The sequence below is a fragment of the Mya arenaria genome, chromosome 3 (assembly GCF_026914265.1).
Source record: "Mya arenaria isolate MELC-2E11 chromosome 3, ASM2691426v1".
NCBI lineage: Eukaryota > Metazoa > Mollusca > Bivalvia > Myida > Myidae > Mya > Mya arenaria.
This window is the reverse complement of record NC_069124.1, coordinates 19,981,820-20,007,116: the sequence shown is the minus strand read 5'-3', so window position 1 is coordinate 20,007,116 and position 25,297 is coordinate 19,981,820. Positions and strand designations below refer to the sequence as shown.

At 35.7% G+C, this 25,297-nt stretch overlaps 1 protein-coding gene across 1 annotated transcript in view; it reads left to right on the top strand.

The window, feature by feature from the left end:
* The first annotated feature begins 614 nt into the window (after positions 1–614).
* LOC128228372 (uncharacterized) overlaps positions 615–25,297 on the top strand; it is a 50,593-nt gene continuing 25,910 nt past the window's right edge. The window contains exon 1 of the mRNA XM_052939661.1: positions 615–2,490. Within this exon, the coding sequence (XP_052795621.1) occupies positions 1,225–2,490 (1,266 nt within the window). The 5' untranslated portion in view covers positions 615–1,224. The remainder of the gene's footprint in view (positions 2,491–25,297) is intronic.

The window sequence follows — 25,297 nt, the reverse complement described above, 5'->3', positions numbered from 1 at the left end:
TCAACATTATATTTTGTCCAAATAGAAGGCAGGATGCTTCAAGTTTGCCAATTCACTTAATTCGACAAATCAGCAATCAGGTGTTTTTTATTTTAATCAGATAAAGCGGTTATTACAAAGAGTGGCTGACCCACTAACTAAGTAGTCTACAAAACATTATGTTGACCACTAAAAGTAAAAGATTATACAAAATGAATGGCTATGCGACTGTGCCGCATCAACCAATTTATTTTTGTAAGTACATACTAACAACCTATAACCATTAGTTAGTATGTTCCCCCAAGCAAATGTTAGTCGATTTTTTTTGCTGTTGTTTGAATGTTGTATTCCCTTTTTCACTACGTATATCAACCAAATAAGCGTTTTGCCTTTAATAGCAAGTTCATGCACATTATTTCGTAAACTTGCTTTACATTCGAGAAACGTGTTTTACCTTAATTACTAAACAACAAACTGCGTTGAATAAATAAATTACCATCAAAATATGCCTAAAGTGTAGGAATACATTAAACGGTCACGGTTGATTAATACGCCCCGCCCATAATGACAGTGTCGACCATTCGTGTCACCCGATGTAAATAGTGCAAAAGTCGGTCGTATTTTACGATACACAGTGATGTATAGTTGTAAATGGCGATAGGATTTCCCGTGGTTTAAATCTTTGGCTTTAAACAGCCTTTGATACTTTTGTTGAACGAGTGACAGAAACGGGATTATCTCCAAATTAAACTAAGCTGATCGTGTTATATAGCTTGATATATCAGTGTCGAATAAAATAAATGTATAATAGTATTTGAATAATATGAATGTATTGTAAAATGGTGATAGAAAATGTAAATTAAACGCTTGGATTAAGAAAATTATCTGGATTGAAAGTTTATTGAACTAAAAACTCATTTCCTTGTGTGGAACTAAATGTACATTTGCACACTGACAGTAATTGGACAAATATTGGATTCTAATTCATTATTTAACAAATTTATTTATATTGCTTCGTACAGTTTATTGAAATCACACGCGAAACTTTGCAGAATGTACACCTGGTTGTGTGATTAAAAGCAATTTATTGGATATAATTCGAGTGTTAGCAAACAGTTGTTGGACTTTAAAAACCTAATTTACTGTTACGTATATTTGATTAAGTTGTTCATCAGAAAAAAACGTGTTTCTAATGATTTCCTTGTGTTCAATGCCTGTTCGCGTTCGCTCGTACGTACAGAGCCCATGTCAAATATGACTGTACATGGGGATAGGCCTCGCTGCCCTGAAGGGGTCAGCCCGAGGGGTCGGGGCCCTTTAATGGTTAATGGGGAACGCAAGGTGATTGAAGGACCTATGCTTGAAAACCTCACTCTTAGCCAATCCTGGAATGGATGCATCTGGCAGCTGCAGTCGTCACCCGTGACGTCACCGGAAACACCCGGGCACGTCGGTGGAAGTGGGAGCAAAAATGGATTACTGAATACGTACCCATTTCCGGGTAAAAACTATGTGAAGGATTACCAATACAATCGAAGGGATTCTTTGTTATCAAAATCACGAGACTCGCCGACGTCGCTCAGCAGCGTTGATCGGCCGAGCAGCGTTGATAGACTCAGCAGCGACCGTCTCAGCACGGACCGTCTTAGCTCGGACCGTGTGAGCACAGACCGCCTTAGCTCAGCGGATAGACTTTCAAACGGAAGTGAGAGAAACCGTTTTATGGCCAGTTATGATGACGATAGCTTGACAACGGCAAGCTCAAATCTAGACAGTTCGGAACACGAAGAAGAATACGTAACGTTGGACCGAAGTTACGTTTTCCCGCGATCGTTTCGAGCACATCATTTGTCACACCATTCCTCTATGATTGACCTAAAACACAACTCTCTTCTTTCACCGAAAGTAAATAACGTTGACACCGTAAGTCTTAGTGGCACTCTACCTCATTCAAACAACCGGAAGTTCCGGGCGCCCTTGAGAAGCGTCTCCGTGAACGAGACGGATCTGGACGCCGTTGACGTCAACGGAAAGTCTATTCCGTGGGCAAAACGTAGCCTGAAGCGTATCTATGAAAATATTGGGGAGGCCCTTAAAAGTAAACCGGGTACCCCCAGAACTCCGAGTGACGAACGGGTATCCATTCATAGTGACTACGTAGGTATTCGAAATGACGTCATTTCAGTGACTCTTCAGGACTCTCAAAGTGTAAATAGCACAGACGTTCAGTCTGACTCAGGGAAAGTTAAGGGGCCGCAAAAGTTCAGAAAACGCAGCAAATCTTTGGGGGAATTGCAATTATTCGGGGAAGAAAATGAAAACGAGCTTGATTTGGAATCTGGCAGTGACGCTGACGGTGATGATTTTGGATTTTTATCGCATGATTTTGTGCATTCTTCCACAGCTATGCACAAGTCCAAGTCTCCACTGGCGCCTCACCGGATTCTGCCGAAGCGATGGCGGAGTAAACCGCGCAATTCCACGGCAGGCCAGTGCTTATGGAGCCCTGAGGTATGTACAATTGGTAGTTAAGATACCCGACTTTGCAGTCCAGCAAAATATTATTTTCCTATCCCAGTATGTTAACCTTTAATACAGTTCGGGGACTTAACTTTGCAGCCCTGAAAATACTATGCAAATGAACCTTAAAATATGACTTGCTTTCAAACTGCTGTATCGTCCATTGACTGTCGATCATATGAACAAAGAAAGCTGATAAGCTATTTGGCTTGAATTGTACTATAAATTGAATAATACATATACACCAACCATTTTAGTCAGATTGCCTTAAGCCTCCAGCCGAATAAGTCATCCTAGGCTATATACATGTAGTTCTATATTTAAACTTCTGTCTTCATACGTCCTTGGAGGACAGAGAAACATTGCAGCCAAGTGATCTAACATCCCATAGTTTCGTGACAACTTTTTTGCAATGGTGCATCCACTGCGTTCATGATATTAAGTTCTGCTAAACCTATTGCAGTATTGCATACTAAAAGGTCAGGCTCAAATTTCACGAAACTTTAAGTCCCTTTATATAACAGGATCAAGTTAAGCTGAGTGTTTTTTCGTGTTTGGTATAAATTGTGTAATTTCTTCCTATTAAAGAATTTGGAGACCTTTAAGGAAAATTATATAACAAATAATCCCGATAAACTATGTTTTTATTTTGTAAAATCAAGTTCATTTAAGTAATTGATATGGCTAAATGAAATCCGATATTTATGCAGTTTTTTTTAGAAATTGGAGTCTGACCTGACTTAAAAGTACCAAATTCTTTTTGCTGGGTCTGCAAAACTTTTATTCTTTTAGCATATGTTAAAATTGTTTTTCTTTTTTGAAATAATCATTGTCGTGTAAGACGAGCATTAAAAGGATGTGCAGTTTCCGTCCAGGGGTAATCACCTATTGTATTTCATCAGATATATTTTATGTGCTTGATACAATACCCAAATCTATTCAGAGTTCCAACTGTTTCATCAAATTTATTCATGGCAACAGTATCGTTGTCATAAATCAAAAGACATTTACATCATTGCTGACACAACGAATTCAACTTTCTTCCAAAAATAACTATTAAAAGGAAATTGGCCGGCTGAAGCCAGTTGTTGAATTATAGTTATTTATAGGTATTTCCTGATGTTTTTTGCTTGATATGTTACCAAACTTGACACTCAGACAGGTTTAGGTTAACTTTAAAACATTGCTATGCATGTGGTTTGTTGTAACAATATCACATCTTATGAAGTTTTTAATAGTATACGATATGATCGTTGAAACATTTGGAAGAAGATAACGCCCATTACAAAGAAAGATGAATTGCATTATTGTCATCAGCACGCAATTCTGCGTAGTTTAGTTCAAACAGTGTTTGAGCATAATGTTTTCATTTGTATGGTATCATTTTACTGCATTAAAAAACGAGCTCCCAATTGGTACATACGTGCAAAAATTTCAGAGTTTTACCTGCAGAAGTACTGCATGAATATTTTGAATTATCGTCTGTAGATTTTAACTTCCGTCTGCTTATAACTTTATTGTCGTCTGCTTCATAAGATTTCAAATTGTGCGTATGCCAGCAGATTTATTTCTCGGTCGGCAGCTTTCTAGACACAATAATGCATTTTTTATAGAAAGCTAATTGATTTTACAACATTTTTTTCACGTTATTAATGTCTTCTGTCAAACAATCATCTAAGTTTTGTAATTCGTCATGCTTGTTAACCTATTTCCTTCGTAAATGTGAAGTCAAAACTATCTTACTTTTCCCCTAAAAAGTTGTAATATGCGATGGGTTCTGGCACACGATTGGCACACCGGTAATAATATTTTGTCATTTTTTTGCTGAAAATCTCATTTTCACCATTGCTCGCCACGTTTTTCAATGCGCCTTTAGAAAACTTGATGATCGCATTATCATAAACGGTCAGATTCGCATCAAAGATAGGATTATATAACCGCCAAAGCTTTATAAAACAGAATGATACTGCATTCTTTCCTCTTAAGGAAACCAGATAATTGTGTTTTTAATTTTTGGAGTAACCTTGTGCAATGCCCAATTTTTGCATCAATCATAAGAGATACTTTTCAACGAAATCCAATGACTTTTTGGGTAATAAATGATTATTTAATTATTAAACCTAGGTGTATTTTCAATATTACTAGGATCAATGTTATATCTAGGAGGGATTTATAGCAGTGCATTACTTCTGTTGAAATATCTCTCCTAGGAGCAAAATTGCTCCTAGAATTCTTAAAAAATTACCAGAATGTCTAAAATCCAAATATGTTATTATTGAAATCTGCAAAAACCAAGAGCTCGTAAATACGTGGTCGGTAAGCTTCTTTTAAATCATCCGAACATCATTTAAATACCATCGTTTAACCTCACTGTTACATCGCAATAAACAGTAATGTGAATAATAATTTATCTCTTCTACCTGAAGAAGTAGTTCAAGCTGTAGATTGTGGTAATGTGAAGATTGACCTAAAAATATTACATGTCAATTCCTCAGGGACCGTAAGAAAACCAATCCTGTGAAAATAGCAAATGTTTGGATTGTATCTATACTGTATGCCACCAAACACGCTATTCAAATGGTGGTGAAAAGTTGGTGAAATTATACCTCCAGGGAAAATACATGCGTTGCTTCATTACATATTGTTCAGTATGGCTGATAGGAATTTTCCGTAATATGTTGATAGGAATACAGGTTAGAAATATGGGTCAATGTAATATCTGGGTTATAAAGCTGGAATACATATATATATGTGCTGAAAGTGCACCATTTCGCGCCAGTTCGATTGTATCGTTGTAGTTTTAACGTTTTCGTACCAATACCTTCGAATTCCAAACGGCCGGTCCGGGCAAACTTGCCTTTACCTAATTACCAATGGAATGACTAACCTATATTGAAACATAAATACATTTATAATGATATGCAAATACTGCCTTAATGTTCAAAATACACCCAGTAATTAGTCAATACACTATCAGATACACATGTTAACTGTCATACCAAAAGGATTGCACGCACTTCGATGACACATTAAAGGACCCCGGGGGCTCGGACATGTATCAAAATGCCGCCATATGGACATACGATCGTCCTTCACTGACCCCTAGTTTTACAACAAACTTGTCACGTCTGGTACGTCACCTTGCCGCATTCCTGTCAACATGGTCAACAGGGTTGGTCGGGGATCTAGGATTCTAAAAACAAACGTTAGCGTTCTGACCTGTGTCTAAGTATCAAAAGTCTTCCAATACTTAGCAACAAAAATCCAAGTTAAAAATATTATAACTACGATAAACTTTGAAGCGCTTTGCCCTGTGTCTAAGCAACTGCAGGCTTCGAATACTTAGCAACATACATCCAACTTCAAAATAATATAACTAGGATGGACTTTGAAGCGCTCTGCCACCAAACACGCTATTCAAAGAAATCGTGTGTTTTTGGAATGCATCTGGTCATAATCCAAACGCCAATAGCTTCCTTGGTATTACCTTGCAGTCACCTCAGGTTGTTGTCTGCAAAGTTTATATTCTTAGCAACAACCGCTTGTTGTTCATTATCGTTTGTAGAAAATAGCTTTTGTGGATTTAAAATTCACTGGCAAATATGTAAGACTGAATCAACAAGCTTGTAGTTCTAAGCAACACGATCTACTTCAGTCACTACAATCCAGTTGATGATAGCTTCAAAGGAATGGATGTGTCCCTAAACTATTGTGAAAAAGGTGACATTTGGTATTATAACCCCTCCTTCGCTTAACGACGAATAATGTTGCTGGTCAGCACACAATACTGCATTTACATGTTTGAATTTACCTGAAATTACCTGAATGTTTCCAAATAATCATTATCATTGAACAAATGTGGATCTTTTTAACATGAACTATCATTTTTCGATTAGTCTTCAAGGAATATATGATGAAATATCAATAAATTTGAACTTGGCAATTACAAATACTCTTATTTCTGCATTTTAATGGTGACAGTGTTCTTCTCTCTTGTATTAAAGATACCCTACGGTGAAAACAGATAATGGCTTTATTACTTTGAGGGCATCATAAATATTGTGGCTGATTTGGAATAGGTTAAACCAAGGCCTATTAATATTGAAAATAATGAATTTACAATGCATTGATTTCTCACAGAGAGTTCATTTCCCCAACCAATGCTATTTTTGTTGACACAAATGGCCACATATTGTGAGAAATATAATAGGAAATCCCGGCTACAAGTTTATAATGACATATGAATAACGATCTTGAATGGATCCCTACTGGTTACATTTCATTGGACATTTATATATACTGAAGGCATAGTAATAAAAGACACATTGCCACAAGGACATACTTCTAAACAGAAGTAATATTTGCACTAGAGAACCCTGGTTGAAATGTTTCGAAAGAATAACCCGCGGGCGTTATTAAAATGGCTTATTATGAAGATCCTTTAATCTCTAGACCTTTCTGATAAAGTACCTGTTGTCCTTGACGGTATGCTTTAAGGTGACAATTGACACAGGAGCTCTATTAAATGGAAGTAAATACTTGCTTCTTATTACACAATATATTACGCCATTCAACCGCGCCGAAATAGAATATACTTCTCTAGTCAAACTTTTATGAATATTTCAGAGTTGACAAATTTATCTATAGCAGTTTGTTCAGATACTCAGAGTAAATATTTGCGATAAAAATACGAGCATATAACGCTGGTTTTACAACCTTAAACAAACTAAACGCAATGACAGCAAGAAAAGTTTAACTATATTGACTTTTGCAAAGCGTTTGATTCAGTGTGCGGAGCCTCAAATGATGTCATAAAGGTAGATAGCAATAGCGGCTTAACCACTACCCTTTCCTGTCCCAATCGAAACAGCAGGGATAATTTTGTTTGCTCACTGCCATTTGTCATCAATGGTTTTAGAATTCGTCTTCATGATTTAACAAGCACTTCAGATACTATTTGAATCGTTACCCTACCTCGGTGACATAAAAGTCAACAGTGCGGTCATAGTTACTCTTGTTCCAGTGTTGGTAGGAACGAGTCTAGATATATCTGACAACTTTTGGTAGCAAAAATGTCATCTTGGCACACTTTGTGAGATTTATGTTTTGACAACTGTATGATGATATGTTTATGTCCATGCCTATGTCAAGAAGCAGCGGTGGTAACCCTTTCATTTCATTAATAACATGCATTGTACATTACCATGAACTGCTCAATGTTCTTGTATAAATTTTATTATCGAGAGTTAAAACATACATTTGTTTGCTTTTTATAAATGAAACATAGAGCAAATGTTTAATATTTAAAAACAAGTGAGTCAGAAAGTTTGATATTGTTCGTGTAACCGTGTTATTTATAATCTACAATGAACAGATTGGATCATAATGCAGTGTTTGTTTGTGTACTTAAATCAGCACAATATCAGTCATTTACAGATAAACTTTCACCATAATTTCTGAATGTAAACAGTGCAGGATTGTGTTTATAAAAGCTGACATGTATACAACTGATTATGTTCATGTGTTGGCTCTGTATAATAATATACAATTATGTCACTGATTATTTCTGTTACCACTCTATAATTTTAGGTAAAAACAGATTATTTTCATAGGTTTACTTTTATAAACCCGTTTGGTCATTTGAAATGGGTGGTAAAATATGAATATATGCCTGCCTTCACTACAGAGTAAGTCATTTCAGCTCGACGTTCAAGTATTGTTCTTAGTTAAGTACAAAGTTTCGGCACACATGAGATACACTTTGTTCCAATATCGTAGGATATAAAAAGAAAAAGAACATTTGAAATTCATTGACAGGAAACTATATCCAATAAAGGACTGTCACATAATACTCTACATTTCGCTGGACGGCGTGGTCAACACTTAAAGAGACGAAAAACAGTAAAGTCAAGAGTCTTTGGGTGGATTAAGAGCCCTTGTTGATACCCTTAGGGTTTAAATAGCTAAATTTTGCTTGTTTATCGCAATAGTTTTGACATTTCCTGGCTCCTTCATCTATATGTTAATGATTAGATGAATAAACACCCAGCCACTTTTGTTTTAAAGTTTCCATTGGGGTTCAATTAAATGATGGCCATTTGTGAGTTAAAGCTTAAACCTAAGTATCGTCTTATCTGATTTACTTGACACTTGATTAATACCTTGACAAATTATGTTTTATAAATTTTGGAACATAAAAAATCACGTATTATTTTGGTCGAAGATTGACACGGAGTTGTTCCTTAAAGTAATATTTGCTTTTTATAGACGGAAATCGAAATAGGTAAAACAAGTCTTAATCCTGGCTTTATTTGAAAGGCCATGTTGTTCTTTCATTAAGGTGTCATCTGGGCATTCGTTTTGTGACATGTGAATGACATGCCTTTTCAACTGATTATGAAAACAATTTTTCGCGCATATGGAGTTATTCAGCAGAAAAGGTTCACGACTGACATTGGAATAATGTGATGAGAAATCAGACACTCGGAGCTGGTTTGAAATGGTTTTGGTCATTGGCTTGAACTTGTTTTAGTCAATGGCTTGAACTGTGTTTGGTCAATGGCTTAAACTGGCTTTGGTCAATGGCTTGAACTGGCTTTGGTCAATGGCTTGAACTAGTTTTTATGCAATGGCTTGAACTGCCTTCGGTCAATGGCATAAACTGGTTTTGGTCAATGCGTTGATGTCTTGTTTAAGAGTTTAATAACTTCTAGTATTGCACTTGGTCATGTAACATCACTGGGGAAGTACCGAATTAAGGCACTGTAGTCGATTAAACATCGGAAAGTGGACCACGTCCATTTGATTCAATAAGGCCAAGAAAGAAGTGTTGTGTGTTACCGAGGTATTTCAGAAACTTGGCCACTGTCAGTTTTGCAATTATGTTTGCTGTTAGTGAGAACAATCGAAATTATTATATTTTTAAATGAGTTTAAGTAACACCAGAATGTTTTGGTCGAACTGCTGCCTGAAAACGTTATATTTTTCTCTTATCCTACCAATCCTGAAAAATATCGAAAAACAAATATCGTTGCGCCTCCCAGTATAAACCAAATAGGCTTACACACATAAAACACTTAGAAGGAATTACTCTCAATTAATCTTCTTAAATCTGACCGAGATATTGATCTGGTCAAAGTCAAGGAACACACGTCAAATGAATGGAACTTCTCACGCTTAGTGGATTTAAATGACCATCCTGTGGGAAGAATTAGAACGAAGTAAAAATAAAATGCTTACTGCCGCAAAGTTGAAGAGCACATTACCTCTGCTTAAACAATGTCATCGGAAATAAGTTACGTAATATTAATCATTTTCCCATAGACATTGACTGTTGCAATTCTTACATGTTTATACATTGTGTAACAATTAGTAATAACATGGAATGCTTATAAGTGTCGAATATGAGACGTAACACAATTATCCACCCAGACTATTTTATGGGAATTTCACCACTAAAATAGCACCTTTCTGCTAACATATTTTAGACCCTCTTCGACAAATGGCAATTTGTTTTCTTGCAATGGTAAGATAGTAAGATATATGGATCTGAAAGTGAAAAACAACTAGTGAATAAAAGACAATTGGTTGTCCTCAATTAGTGTAAATTAGATGGCAATTTAGTTGTCAACATTTATCATAATTACAGTTATACAATGGCATATCGCGCAGTCTTCATTCTCAAAATGTCTTTTAAATTACTTGTATCTTAAACATACTTTCGGTAAGAATGTTTGAATTTAGGTAAAGCCCTCTTAAGAATTAGTCAAGTGGATATATATGTGTGTGTCTTCCTATTGAAAAACATCAGTATGAGCGGTAAGTTATCGCGAAAAGAGATCTAGATAAAAAAGATAACGCCTACCCCATTGTTGAAGGAGATACTGCTTCCACTGCGTCGCAAAAAGAAACAGAGCGGGATAATTCGAATGCATCTTTATGGCAGCGGGTAACCAATGACATCGCGTGGTCTGTTGGGTGCCCCCCTATGGTCACAGAAGAATGGGAAAGAAAGGCTTTGTTTGCAAATATCATTATGGTTGACAATAGGTGTTGAGCCAATCGATGTAATTGCTGGTAATTCGTGGTGTTCAATACCAGAATACTAGCGGACTAACATGTGGACAACTATGCGTGACCTGATACGGCTATTATAGGGAATGATTGGGCCCCTGACGGTGTGGGTTGAATTGGTAAAAACATTCTGTAAATAATATACATTCTGTAAATACCAAGGGGGCTCTTGACTTGCGATTGTGTCGAAATGCCTTCAAGTTGTATATCGACGCAAGGAAGAAATTACGAACGTGTCACCGATAAATTCATCTGGATGAACAAATTCATTACAAAAAAGTTATGTCTATTGTTGCTAGGAATGATAGCATTCCCATGACATAGCTAAAATAGCAAAAATGTGACGGATTTATCATTCCATACAGCACAATAGACGAATTAGACAAAAGACCAGAACATTCCATTCTTAATTATATATTGGTAAAAGCATCTGTTGGAATTCACGCCTTAAATATTTGATGATTTGAACTGCGGAACCTAATGTTGGACAACACGCATAAACGTAGAAGGGGGGTGTTTATTCAGATGAAATGGTTTTACTGTTACCTTGCCACTAAATAAGACGTTTGGACCATCCTAATAATACACAGCATACGATCATGCATTTCATTTGAAAATTAATGGAGTATGAACTAACTTTTCTCAACGTTTTACTTAAAATATAAAATAAAGTTTGCATCATCTGACTAAAAAAGAATATATTTGTAATATATTTAAACAACTTCTGACAAATATAGGTTCGAAAACGTACTAAGTACATAGTTAAGATACCCCCACAATGTATGTGCTAGAAATGTAGACTGTTTTATGTAAATTATTAATAAAACTGTTCAATTCATTCCGTTATGTTAGTAGTAATAAATACACATTAGACCATGTGATATCATTAATTTACACCATTTCATTAAAGGTCTTATTTCACAATAGTTTTATATCTTTATATTTTTCACATCGTATCTCGAAGTTTCAAAAGCGGTGTGTTCGCTTTATTAACGTTTAACTTCTGAATTTAGCTGCAACAGTGTAAATATTGTAATTAATTTCGACGGCGGTAATAAACGTTTTTTTGCACACATTAAATGTCATAAACGTTTTGCAACTTTGACTTTAATGATAAGTGATTTGCATAAATTGTGCCCGAATCATCGTAATAAACACACACCCAACGCAGCGTTTAAAATAGACGATTTTTTATAACATTTTTTAACGTCTGAGCTTTTCTAGTTCAAAAACATCAAACGTAGTAGGTGATATTTCTTTGAATAAAGTTTAACCAATTCAAGCTACCTTTAAGTTGTATGGATATTGTCAAACGGGATGGCCTTGTTCACACGCATCGAAGGTCATACATAGACACATACATACGAAGACCGTTGGCTCGATATCCTAGGAACCAGCCAAATACTTCGAGTCTCGCGAATATCGAGCCAAGCAGGAATGCTTACAAATGATAAAATAAAATCAGTCCTTTACTTCAAGTTCGAGCCAACGAGGAAATCGAGCCAAGCGCTATCGAACCAACGGGTTTCGACTGTACTCTCGTACGTTATGCACTGTCCGACTTTGGAATTTCTGTTCTACTTCAAAAATAGGGTCATAACTTTGATTTTTTTGGCCTTGTAATTAGGGTTTACAGAAATTCAATACCTACATCTTCAACATTTTACGACAAAATAAAGATGAAATGTGACACAAAATTGAGGTGAGGGCATTAGTAAGGACGCCGATAAACAGAGGAGCCAGTTGAGTTGAAGTCCGGTCAAATGAAATTATTATAGAAAACGGATGTTTTCAATTAAAATAGTGTAATCTATCAGTTAATCAAACGTTGTTGTGTCCTAGGGCACTGAATGAACTCGCTTTCCGCGTTTGAAGCCATTATAACATTAGAGAAATTGCCAATACGACCGGTCATTTTTGGTTTTATGGAAAGTGTTGACATTTAAATATTATGGTAATAGATTGTGTTATGATTAAGCGTCTCTGGGGGCGAATTCGGAATACCTAGTAAACTTATTGTTTACAAAACATTTCAACATATTATGATTTTGATTTATTTCCGTACCGTATTGTATGAATTAATACATACATACAGTCGAAAACCATTGGCTTTATACCGCTTGGCTCGATTTCCTCGTTGGCTCGAACTTGATGTTAATGACCGATTTTGTTTTACTCTTTGTAAGCATTTCCGCTTGGCTCGATATTCAACAGGCTCAAATCATTTTGACTGGTCCCTGGGATATCGAGCCAACGGGTTTCGACTGTTTATGACTAATTGCCGGAACCCGACACCCAATTTTTGTTTTGCACATATAGCTAAAAAATACACATGCATGAATATTGTGTTTTCTTGTATATATATTTGTTTGACGAGATGTTTTATTGCATAACTCAAAATAAACTTCCTTTCAATTTTGTTCTTCTCAAAAATACGTAGCTTTTACTACATACAAACATTTGCCCTCATTATTTCGTTTACCACACATTGAATGTGTATGCAAAAAATGTAAAACTTATAACCTAAATGAACAAAAACATGTTCACATATTGCTGTAGGTCAAATCCGATAGCAAACTAATCGAGCATCAATTATAAATTTGTATACCATTATTCATTGCCTAAACACTGGTGACATGATATATTATATTGCTAAGCGACCATTAATGTATGTATCACTACTTATTCACGCGGTCTGTTTACCAAAAACGAGTATAAAATAGGTTACCGCTTTGCCTCAAGCGAAATAAAATTTCCCGCCAAAACTTGTTTACATATTAACAGTAGCACAAATGCGGTGTGGCAACTGTGTTTGCACGTTTAATAAACTCAGAGCTTCCCTTAATTTCAAAATATGTTACTTTAATAGCAAACTCAGCTATTTAAGGCTTGAAGTTTTTATATTTAGTCATTAGTGTCAACACAATCTTGGAACCATTCTTTATGACTTACTGACACTTATAATTAATCATGAATCTGATATAACATTTATGCCATTAAGGAGATGCTATTGCTCTTAAACACCTAGCATGTATGCTCCATAAACTCACCCTCCAGATTGTATCTGAAGAGTTTACGATCCCAGGCTGCTTGTAAAACAGAATATATTCTATTCAATGTGAAAAACTGAGGCAAATGGAGCGTAATGTTCAAGCTCATCCGCGGTGTGTCACCTTAATGTTCACTCATCCGTGTGATGGTATCAAATGCTCTTTTTTAGTCCACGAAAACGTAAAGCTGCTGAGTTGATTGACAATTTGAACTATACGTGTTGCCATAGCGGGGTGCCATTAAGGCGATTATAGAAGCTTTTGTCTTGCAAGACCTGCATCCTCAGGTCTTTCGCCAAGCTTCACACGGTTTATAATGTTCATTATTGGGTTTTCACGTCGCCATCGCGGAAAGTGACAGGCTTTGATATCATATCACAACTTTCAATGTTCATAAGCCGAGTTGCTACATCTAATTATAAAGGATTAGTGCAATTTTCCTCAATGCATGTGCTGTAAAACTCATCTTCTTATTGACGCGTTGAATCAAACCATGCATTCAGGGCAAGCTAATAGGAAGGCTTATAAAAAAATCGAATAATAGTGAAGAAACACGTCAGTAAGCTTTACATATGCGGGCCATAACGACAAGGTTCCTACATAAGGTGTGTGTATGATGACAGAGCAGATATATAATGGAGATATTGTCCTGATCTTCTATTATAGCGAAAAGTGTGAATCATTCTTTGGACTTGAGACTCTGCCCGTGAACCTCAGAGTTTCTTACTCTAGCGTAGCAAAACCTTATCTGTATGAAACACCACGCGTGTATTTGGCATTCATAGTCGTTGTATGGGTATATAGATTCGATCGCGAAATTGATAATTGTCAATGAGCTTTGAAATACAATGATACATTAGTTCTTATGTTGATTTATTTTGTATTTTGTCCATTCTTAGAGGCCAGCAGAAGTGTAAAACCCCTTGTTTTCTGCATGATGACATGGACTTTACACGTATCTGACGCACACAAGGTCTCTTTGTGCAATTTTTAACATAACAGTACATATCTTCATTTTGTTTTCGACAGTTTCAATGCAAATTTCCATGTCACGGTATTCACAAACAATTTTTGCTTTAAACACGTTCGCCACAAAAATGCAAATATTTGCGCTGACAGCGATATGGTTAACCATTAAATTAATTGTAAGCAATTTGGAGGAAGCCATCAGAAATGTCCATAAATTCGCCGAAAAGGCTGCCATAATAAATTGATGCATTCACAAAAAAGCATCTTGAAGGAAACATATGTTATATGACAAATATGGAGGAAGAGGTTTTCCTGACAACGCATTATGCCTTTAACTGCGCACGCGAGCATCATAAATATAATATATGTCTTCACCATGACAAGCCTGTATAATTATGATGGTATTTAGTTGCTCGTTTTTGTCTGTAACATAATCGTTTTTAAACATTTCGTCTTTGAATGGGGTCTCATCATTGTTCGCATTAACTTTACGGCGTCGGTTTTTCAGCTATGGAATCTATTAAATGATAGCTGCAAATTTTTACATGTCTAGGTCAGAGCAGAAGCAATATCGTTTTCATTTCAATATTTTTCATTTACTTCGCTGATGCGTTAAATTTAATATCTTGCATGAGGCCATTACATTGTACGTTTCGTGGATGGGGCGCTATTTTTCTTAAGACCATAATAAAGGTGTAATTCAAATGAATCCATTTACTCGTAACACGATATTACAATTCTGCCTTATGGGTTGGAAATAGGATACCCTCATTTTATAGCAAATCGAATTAGATCTTTAATCACTCGTTTCTTAACAATAGTTTTTTTGGTTGAAAAACATTTCAATTTCCCACTATACACATTTGTGTCTCTATGACCTAGAAAATGTATTGATTGTAGAAAAAACCCTGGGAACATTCAGTAAATCGTTGGACTTTAATATCGCAAACAGGGGAACCCCGTTTTCTCGAACTCGCTTGGCTCGAATTCTTGGTTGACTCGAACTATATGTAAAGGTCTGATTTTCATATTCTGAAAGTAAGCATTCCCGCTAGGCTCAATTTTTTCGAGGCTCGATGTATTTTCGCTGGTCACTGGGAGTTCGAGCCAACGGGGTTTGACTGTATAAGTCAATTCGGCGTAACTAAAATCGTTATTTTATTAAAATCACAGTAAAACTGTATGTATAATTACCAGCATATTTAAAATAACGTGCCTGCTTTAAACTATATGACCGATTATTTTTCCACTTTTAGCCAAACCGACGCCTTTTTCTCATATCAAAGGGCCCCACCACCATTCCTTTGTAAGCGAAAAACACACTGTAGGAAAGTACGATGAATAACTGTTTCTGCTTGTTGTCCATATGTAATTACGCAATGTTTTCCGGCGGAAAAATAAATTCAAAACAGAGCGGAAAACACGTGTTACGCTTTTAGCGATGGTATTACAGTAATTCGAGAGTTTATATCGGGCTTTACAGAAACATAACTGCTTATTTGTATCGCAAAATGAAATTCTTTCTCTTATGATGTCATTTTGCGGTAGCGAAATTCATATGTTTGAAGTTTAAACTAGTATCAAAGTACAGTCTACAATTATCATGATACTGCTAGAATGCAGTGTATATTTGGTTAGGAAGTCACACCAATTGTGTCTTATTTAAACATGCACAAACCAATATTTATAGAGCTTCTATGGAGCTATTTTTGAAGTTGATACTTTGCAAATGCCCTTAAGTTTCATTTGATTTATTACGGAGCTGAATAAACACACTAGTAAATCGTTTTCCTTCGAGATCCCCTTAATGTTTTGAAGTATTCATTGAAAACGGTTCATTTCTGCTGACAAGGACGCCAGTATGCATTCGTTGACTCACTTTGGGCTTGAAATTTATCTCAAAATGTTAATGACTTCCAATCGAGTTGAGTAAATTGCAATTGTAAGCCCCTTCATCATTTTAGAGTAAAGAATATAGTGTTTACCTTTTGAGGACAAAGCGGGCGTGACCTTATAGCCAGCCTGTGTTTATTATTCATTCAAATTTCTACTAAATTCAAATATTTATTACGTGAATTTGAATCCGCTTTTGTGCCAGTTATAACGTGAGAAGAAAAAAGTTGAATACCCTTTACAAACATGTAAAAAGAGAAATTAAACGATTTTCCCACACCGAAGAAAGCAGAGTACAATTAGACAAAACGTCATATTTAGACAAAACGTCTCCAAAAACACCGGGCAACATCATACGTCATAGTGTTAAACCCCAATTATATAATTGATAAATGTAACGAGATTCTGAAATACTTCAGCATTCCCAAGGTTGCATTCAACGTTTTTTATTTATTTTATGTATGACTGTTGCAGAAAATATCATTAATATGCATACCTGCATTGTTATTATTATTTTCGTTTTTTTTAGACCATTTTATCGCTTCTGAATGGCTTTTCTGCCATTTGCTCAAATCAATATTATTGTCTAATGCGTTTCTCTTTATCATAAACTAACGCCCTCAAGTCATAAAGACTTAATGAAATGGCATACCTAAAGTACAAGCCGTCCTACTTTTATTATTTTAATGGCATAATGTGTTTATTTAACATTCTTTCATGTACATTCATCTGGAACTCTTAGAAGAGCATGCGAAACTGCACGATGGAAAAGACAAACAGCTACATAAAACTATGCATGCACCAATATCACGAATCAAACGCATTAAGCGAAAATGAATATGTTCTATATTTTCCAAAGTCTAGAGCTTTGTTGCTAAAATGATGGATTAATTAAGGAACCAGCTCATGACATGGAAGAGAAGACACATGATTCCTCAGCTGATTACGCGAGTGGTGCCGAATTCTTCACTTTTGTTCCCGACGTGGATATAATACTGACACATTATAACACTTTGTAACAAGTTGAAGATATCCCTAATATGATAAGGCCACCCTCGATTGTCCTTTGCGACCACAGAGGTTAAAGGGCGGAAGAAAAAGACAAAAACCTTGAATTCTTTGGTTAAGATCTTGATACTGATTATGTTCGCACTTTTGTCTCTAACCGATGCCTGTGACTGGATTGGGTGTACGCCTGTCTACAAGTGTCTGTTTGAAGGTTTTCTCATCAATATCAATGTGAATATTTGAAATTGCATTATATGGCAGACATAAAGTTACTCTGTACATACAGTTAAGTGAAATGAAATTAGCTAATCACCGTGGCCGCAGATCTTGATCTCATGAATACGTTACTATTTTACTACACATCGGAGTGCAAGGAGTGCGCATGACAGAGCTTTTAATGAACCTGACGTTCTTGAGGAAAAAATGCATGTACGTAGAGAACACTTCAAACACAGTTATGATTCTTAATATGAAATCGCATTCTGGTATAAATTATAAAGAAATGATGCTGATCGTACACCCGCTCTAAGCGGCCCTGATTCTATAATTCTCTACTCTTGTACTTAAATATGTGATGTGTAATTCCATCATTTTTTAATTCTAGTTTCATACACGACAGAACTTGCTATTTTGATTCATCACTTTCCCTTTTTCAATTATCTTATAACTCATTTACATTGAGCACAACATGACGATAAGCATTCATCTGCATTGCTTGGGTCTGCTACTCAATATGCCTTGATTTTAGATGCACACTTGGATGGTATTCATTTTACAATGGTCCTAAATTTCATTGTATACATTCGGCATAATGTCCTTAAAACATACGGCATAATGTCCTTAATACATACGGCATAACATATTACCAATGATTCATTTGGTCTATTTCCAAAAGCCCTTAATTTCATTTACAGTTTCATGCCTGGTAAAGATTTCCGGAGCCATATTTCACCAAGGACAATGCTATGTCCAGCTGTGATGTATATCGATAGCAATTGTAGTCATTATCCCTATTACAAGCAGGTGAAAGGCCGTCCAGCTTCTTATCATAATGTGCATCAGCATTATCCGGCATTGTGTCCATATGCTGATCAATACGAGGACACAATAGAGCTCAATATTGGTGAAAACTTATACTATTGTACTGATACGCGTATTGATGGTCAAACATGAGATTTTGAAGGGAAAGGATTTGAAAAATAACCAGTGTGTCCGTATGATTATGATAAAAAGTGAAGGTCGCCGGTGCTTCTGGTATGGATAACTCTACACCTGGTCTACAAATTCTCTTTGTCACGATAATTTGTGTTCTTATCAAGTAATAAAATCGTAGATTTTATTTGGTTTTTATCATAATTGTCAATTATAATCGACGATTAAAGACTTGATATCTATCATACTACAAAAGACGAGTTGCGTTTGCTGGGTAAGTGAATCTGTAATTTGATATACAAGTGAAAACGAACACACCCACCATTACAAATTATGTCAGATTAGATTAAGTCATTTGCCATTCGAATAAATAGGAAACACCTTCCATATGACACAGATATTTTAATACACTGGTATCCGTGTCTTCATGAATTGGCAGTTTTTTTTACAATCATTGGTGCGTTGTTTAGTTACCTTACACCTCAGACTGTACAACATGAACTGAATTTATGCTTGGGATGTGTATTATTGCAGGAAAACGGGGACAATGTTTGCGAAAGGTATAAAGGCCAGTTCTGACATGTTTTTCTCTGAGTCTTCATTAATAATTCACACAGCTGTTAACCAGAGCAATGATTAATAGTTTCAACACGATGAAGTTCGTTACAAATTAAGGTATCAAAATTCTCGAGGGAACATATAAAAGTTGTCACCATGCAAGTGAATCAGTCCGGTTGAACACACTAAACTGTAATAAACCTTCCAGCTTACCAGTTATTTAACAGTCGCAAGGACATATCGACGGACCTTGGTTACGTAAAGTAAAGAAGAAAATGGAACCAGTTAAAGTTCAGCATGTTTCCTCCTCAACGATGACGATCAAATGTAGTTTGTAAAGTTCTCGCAATAAAATTTCAGAAAAAGGTTATCACCAATCATATTTATATATAATTAAATATCAGGGCCAAAGCCAATCACTGACGGTGATCTGCTTGTCCAGTACAATGATCAAATGCCAGACACACAACAAGAGACTCAGAAACACTCAACAAGAGACTCAGAAACACTCAGCAAGAGTCTGACTAACACCCAACAAGAGACTCACAAACACTTTGCAAGAGAATAACGAACACCCAACAAGAGACTCACACAATTAGAGACTCAAAACACTCAACAAGAAACCACCAACCAGGTAACACGAGACGCACACAACACTCAACAAGAGACTCACAAACCCTTAAAAAGAGACTTACGAACCCTCAAAAAGAGACTTACAAACACCCAACAAGAGACTTCCACAACACTCAACAAGATATTCAAAAACACTGACCAAGAGACACTGACGGCCAAAACACAGTAAACAGAAGTAGTCATATATCATGTTAGCATTTATGTAATATTTTTTACAGTCGTCTGAATTCCTACATTTTTAAAGAAAAGTTAGATTAAATGATGAGGAAACCCTTATTTGTTTCTCTATAGTAATGTCCACCCTTATTGCGTGCGTGAATAGTATAAATCATACCCATCTGGAATGAATAGATCCCTGATGTGAGTAACCTGATCTTTGTCAATACAAACCAAATGACAATGCATTTTACACCATTGTCTTTGCGACCTCTACATTTCTGACCTCTTAACTTCTTTTCTCTTCACTATTCAAAACCCATCTCTTGCAGCTAAGTGCAAAAATGTTGTATCTTGCGTATCAAAATACTCAGGAGTGTAATCGTATACCTCAAAATCAGCTTCGATACGTGTTCCATGCTTCAGCCATATAAAAGTATTATGTTTGCGCTCATACGCGAACCGGGTAATGATAATAACGATGTTGAAGATCTAATTGAAACACCGAAGACTAAGTATCTTACAAATTTGGATACTATTTCAATGCTGTGCGTGATAGAATCTAAACCCTGAAAATGGAGAGACTTTATCTAAATAACAAATCCATATTTGCCCCAACATTCGACCGATATTCTTGGTGTATACTCTATTCTAATAATGTCCATACATGACTCTATTGTACCTATACTACTGAAAAGCCTTGATCTAAATCGTACGCATAGGGTTACTGAAGATATTAAACAATCAATTTGACAAATATATTAGATAGTGGGGCCAGAGTTTGATATAAGTATTAATCATAACCATCGCAATAAAATATTTCATCTATAAGTTCATCAAAGCATTGTTTTGATACGATCTGGTTCATTGCTTGCGTTGGTTATTCACTCTAGGGTGTATAGTTTACTAGTTATTATACCGAGGTTTGTCAAAATTTGTCAATGGCATTTCTTTGCTGAACAGAAGCAAAGTATTTCTCACAGCATTTAAAAAACAAATGAACTAATATTTATTACAATACCAACGTAATAACCCCGGCCTTGATTTTCAGAAGTTGTGATGGATAGCTAAATCGATCACTTTTATCTAACAATAGGTTAAAGAAATGTACTAAGTACAAACTTACTTTTTACGTCAAAAGCTTGATGAATATGTCACCAAAATGGTAATTAATAGCCGTTATAAATGGTAGAAAATGCGCTTCTTTGAACCCAACCATCAAATAGCCACAACTTTGGCTTTTTATTAGGTTTATACTACTGTTGTTTGCCGAAAAATGGGATCAAAATGACCAGGTGAATGTGACGGTTATTGACTTGCCAAAGTATCTCTTATTTCTTACATAATAAAGCTCATCTTAGTAATCGCTGAAACTAAATCAAACTAACTGTCATCCTTGGATGCTCCATCCTTGTCTTCATCGTTGTAATGATTGTGACGTTTTTGCTTCACAAGAACACAAGGTTTAATCTGAGAGTCGGAGGTGGTTTATTTAAAGTTTTTGACGTCATGGGACTTGTTTTTTATATTTCTGTATGTGGCATTTATGAAGATCCATCTCTTAGGTGTTGACGTTGTCACTATCTATATTGTTGCTGCAGTTGAATAATCTAAGGGTACGTTTAAATTTAGTGCATTGGAAAAAGGGGGTGGGGGTTAAAAATGACCTGTATAATCTGTATTTTAATTATACATGTATGCAACGTGTACGTTAATAGGTTCAGTTTTATGTCTAAATATAAGGTAAACGTAATGTTTCGTTAACATGGTTCAATTTAAAACTCGATATTAAGATAAGAAAATGACTTTGAATGTAGTTCAAAATTAATATTTCACATCGTATAAGTTTTCATATCTGCCATATGATTCAGCTCTATTCTCCTCCACATGTTGCAAACAAGTACTTATTCTAACTGAAGTGTCACTGAAATCATTTCATAGCGAATTTGCTCGTGTTTATGGTCTAAATACTGCCCTGAGATATTTAAATAGCTCCAACAATTCGATTAAATGGCAATAAGAACACTAACACAATCATCTTGAATTGATAACAGCATTGGATATGTAGATTACGGGCATCATAGTTCAAACTATCCGAGTTATATGTGTATATCTTGACCCTAAATATGTCACCAATTGAATCAAGGACGTTATCGCCTTCACCTTTATGGTTTTATGACTTCATTTTTTCAGTTTCTATTTATGATTTTATATGCTTTAGTTCATAAATTTTAGATCATAATTTCACCTTCAAGTTTCGTTCCCAAACTACTTCAGCTCAACTCATATCAATTTCATTCTTCTTACACTTGACCTAGTTGGTTATTTTATCGTTACAATTATCAATTTTATTGGAGCAATATTGTAAAAACAGCTGTACAAATAGTTTACTGGAATGAGCTACTCTGTTATTATAAGCAATTACTATTTCGTTATTAGGTCCTGTGGTGAAATAATAAGGTCGCTTCTCTACTGACATAATTACATAGTCATTGCCTTATTTATTAGTAACTGTTAGAATTATCTGCAACCGTACACCTTTCATTGCGGGAAAGTTAACATTAAAGTGGTACTTGTGCGTGACTAACAATGACTTCCCTTTTGGTCCATCAATTTCGTCTTTCAATGAATTAGTAAACGAAAGATAATTTAGGATTTTAATTTCTAATGATTTATTTCGCATGGGAATATGTTTCTCTTTTCATCTTGTCCGAAGGAATTTTAACTATAGTATACCAGGAGCTTAAGTTTCAAAACACAAAGCAGGCAATCTTACAAATGAAACCAAAACAAAACTTGAAGGCCAGCATTTGACGTTAACCACACACTTTACAAACTTTGATCGAACACCTGTTTGCCTGAATGTATTCCAGATTGCAGTTTTCTATGAGCAGATGATGTAATGATGAGGAGATTTACAGGTATTGTAATGATAAATACAACATAACTGTTTGCTGAGGCATAAACAGTGAAATATCAGATAGAATCAAACATATAAAATGTTGCATGTGTGAAACCTGTATTTAAAGTAGAATACGCCTATAATCAAAGGATCCCTTTATCTTCTTTACACTTAATTGAAAATTTAAAAGTTCACTATTCATTGTCAACGATTATCCATATGTCTGAGTATTGTTTAAGGTTGCACGTGTCTGCCTCAGTTTTCATTTTGCTGCGTAGCATTGCAAGCGTTTATCTGGTCATACCAATGACCGATCAACCTCCCTTGCCATCTGAGATGGTGCGTTTTCAATTTCATCTCTTCTGACAGGTCCGAGTGGCCACTTGGTTTTCAATTACACCTCTTTGAATCCGTCGTGTATCATTTTATGCTTCCATTAACAATCGGTAATGATGTATGTAATACAGGATTTGTTATGACACACCATCTCCTGACATCCGCCTTTGTCCTGCTTACAATATCTTGGACAGGTCTAACTGACGTTCTGTCAAGATATGCTGGCATGTGTCCTTCTGGTCTTACGCATAGATGTATCCGTTGCAATGCTCCTACTTAAAATGGTCAGGCCCAATGCCAGAACCATTCAAAGAGACTCTATTTTTAAGAAATAGGGCCAGATCAGATAAACACTTTTGAAAAGATGTACTTGTAGTTGGCACCATTGTTTCAACTTGCTGGCACGCTGCCTTGCGGTTTGTTTTGATGTGTAGTATTGGTAGGCCACAGCACTAGCAGCTCTAAGCAGACATATGCATCAACCAGCTGCCGCTACATGGACTTTCAGAAGAGAGAACTGGCAATTGCCCCGAATGTATGCATTCCTTGATTTTGACTTATCATCAGAGAATTTGAAAGATGTGTTTTAAATAGCGTTTTCGTGTTTGGTCTTTAGTTTTTTTATCGATAAAACTTAGTTCTTTGGTTATCGCTCTTAAATGATTTTAGTGCGATTGTTTGTCATTCAAAGTGCACCTAAAATTAATGAAAAACCCCACTATGTTTTAGTTCCACTAGTATGGCAAGACAAAACTAATACTATGAAGAGTGATATTTTTTTCTTACTACAGTCGAAAACCGTTGGCTCGATGTCGCTTGGCTCGATTTCCTCGTTGGCTCGAACAGGACTGAAAGGACCTATTTTGTTTGACTCTTTGTAAGCTTGGCTATTTGCGAGGCTCGAAGTATAACTTGGCCGGTCAGCGGGATAACAAGCAAACGGGTTTCGACTGTATATTCAATAAAAAAAATCATTTCACATATACTTACCTTTTAAAGCAATAAATTTTAGTTTCAATATTTCTGTTGTGTGGTCACCCATGACACTGCTACAAAGTAATGCTTATATGAATGAGACATTAGACTAAGTGCATGGAAGCCATTACTGTTATCTACTGACCATCTTAATTGAAACGACTCGGACTGGTCATTACCAACGCCAGTATTTATCAATCCTCAATTGTTGACCATCGAATGGCATTTGATAGTGTCGATAGACCGTTGTATTTCTCAAACCATCATCTATCACGTGTCAAATCAATATTGATACAAAGTTAAACACATGGGAATTATTTTATTTGAAACCAAGCGAGTCCCTGTTCGAATATTTGCAGTCCAAAATAATATAATTGAATGGTGCCCAACAAGGTGTAGTCTTGACGTTTAGTGTATTTTCATGGAAAAAAATAACCGAAAGAAGATGGAAAGAGCAATAAGAATAGTCGTAAAGCCATGTATTCCTTTCCATGCATACTTGAAATCCACCTGCCACCATCAAGTTGTATTAACCGAATTTCAAAATTAAGGGTCGTAAATTTCTAAGAGAAAACAGAGTTAAGACAATTAACAAATTCCATTGTAAATATTAGATCAAAGTGGTAGCAGAGCCTTTGGAGATGGTATTTTTTCCTATGAATCTCTAATCAAGGGTGTCAGCTGGCAAGTGTTCCTGGGCGTTTTTGGTAATAGTTCAAACAGTGGGCAAATGACTTGTATGTTTTTAATGTATCTGCAGTTGAAGTAATGTAAGTCCCCATCACTATTAAAAGTAATATGAATTATATGTATAATTGCATAAAATCGTTTTGTAAATTGTTACATGTATGTTAGACAAATTGGAAATGTAGTTGGACTTCTGTATTTTATATGTTCATGTCGAAACCAATCTTAAAATCTTCATTAACTTTAAAGTTAACTGTTAAAGTTGCACTCTTACTCCCAGATAAGATTTACCACACTTAACAATATTGCTTTAATATTCCAAAAGGATAAATAAATGTTGTAAGCAATGGTCATTATGAAAGATACCGAGTTAAATTGGAAAGATATGAGCATAAAAGACGGTATT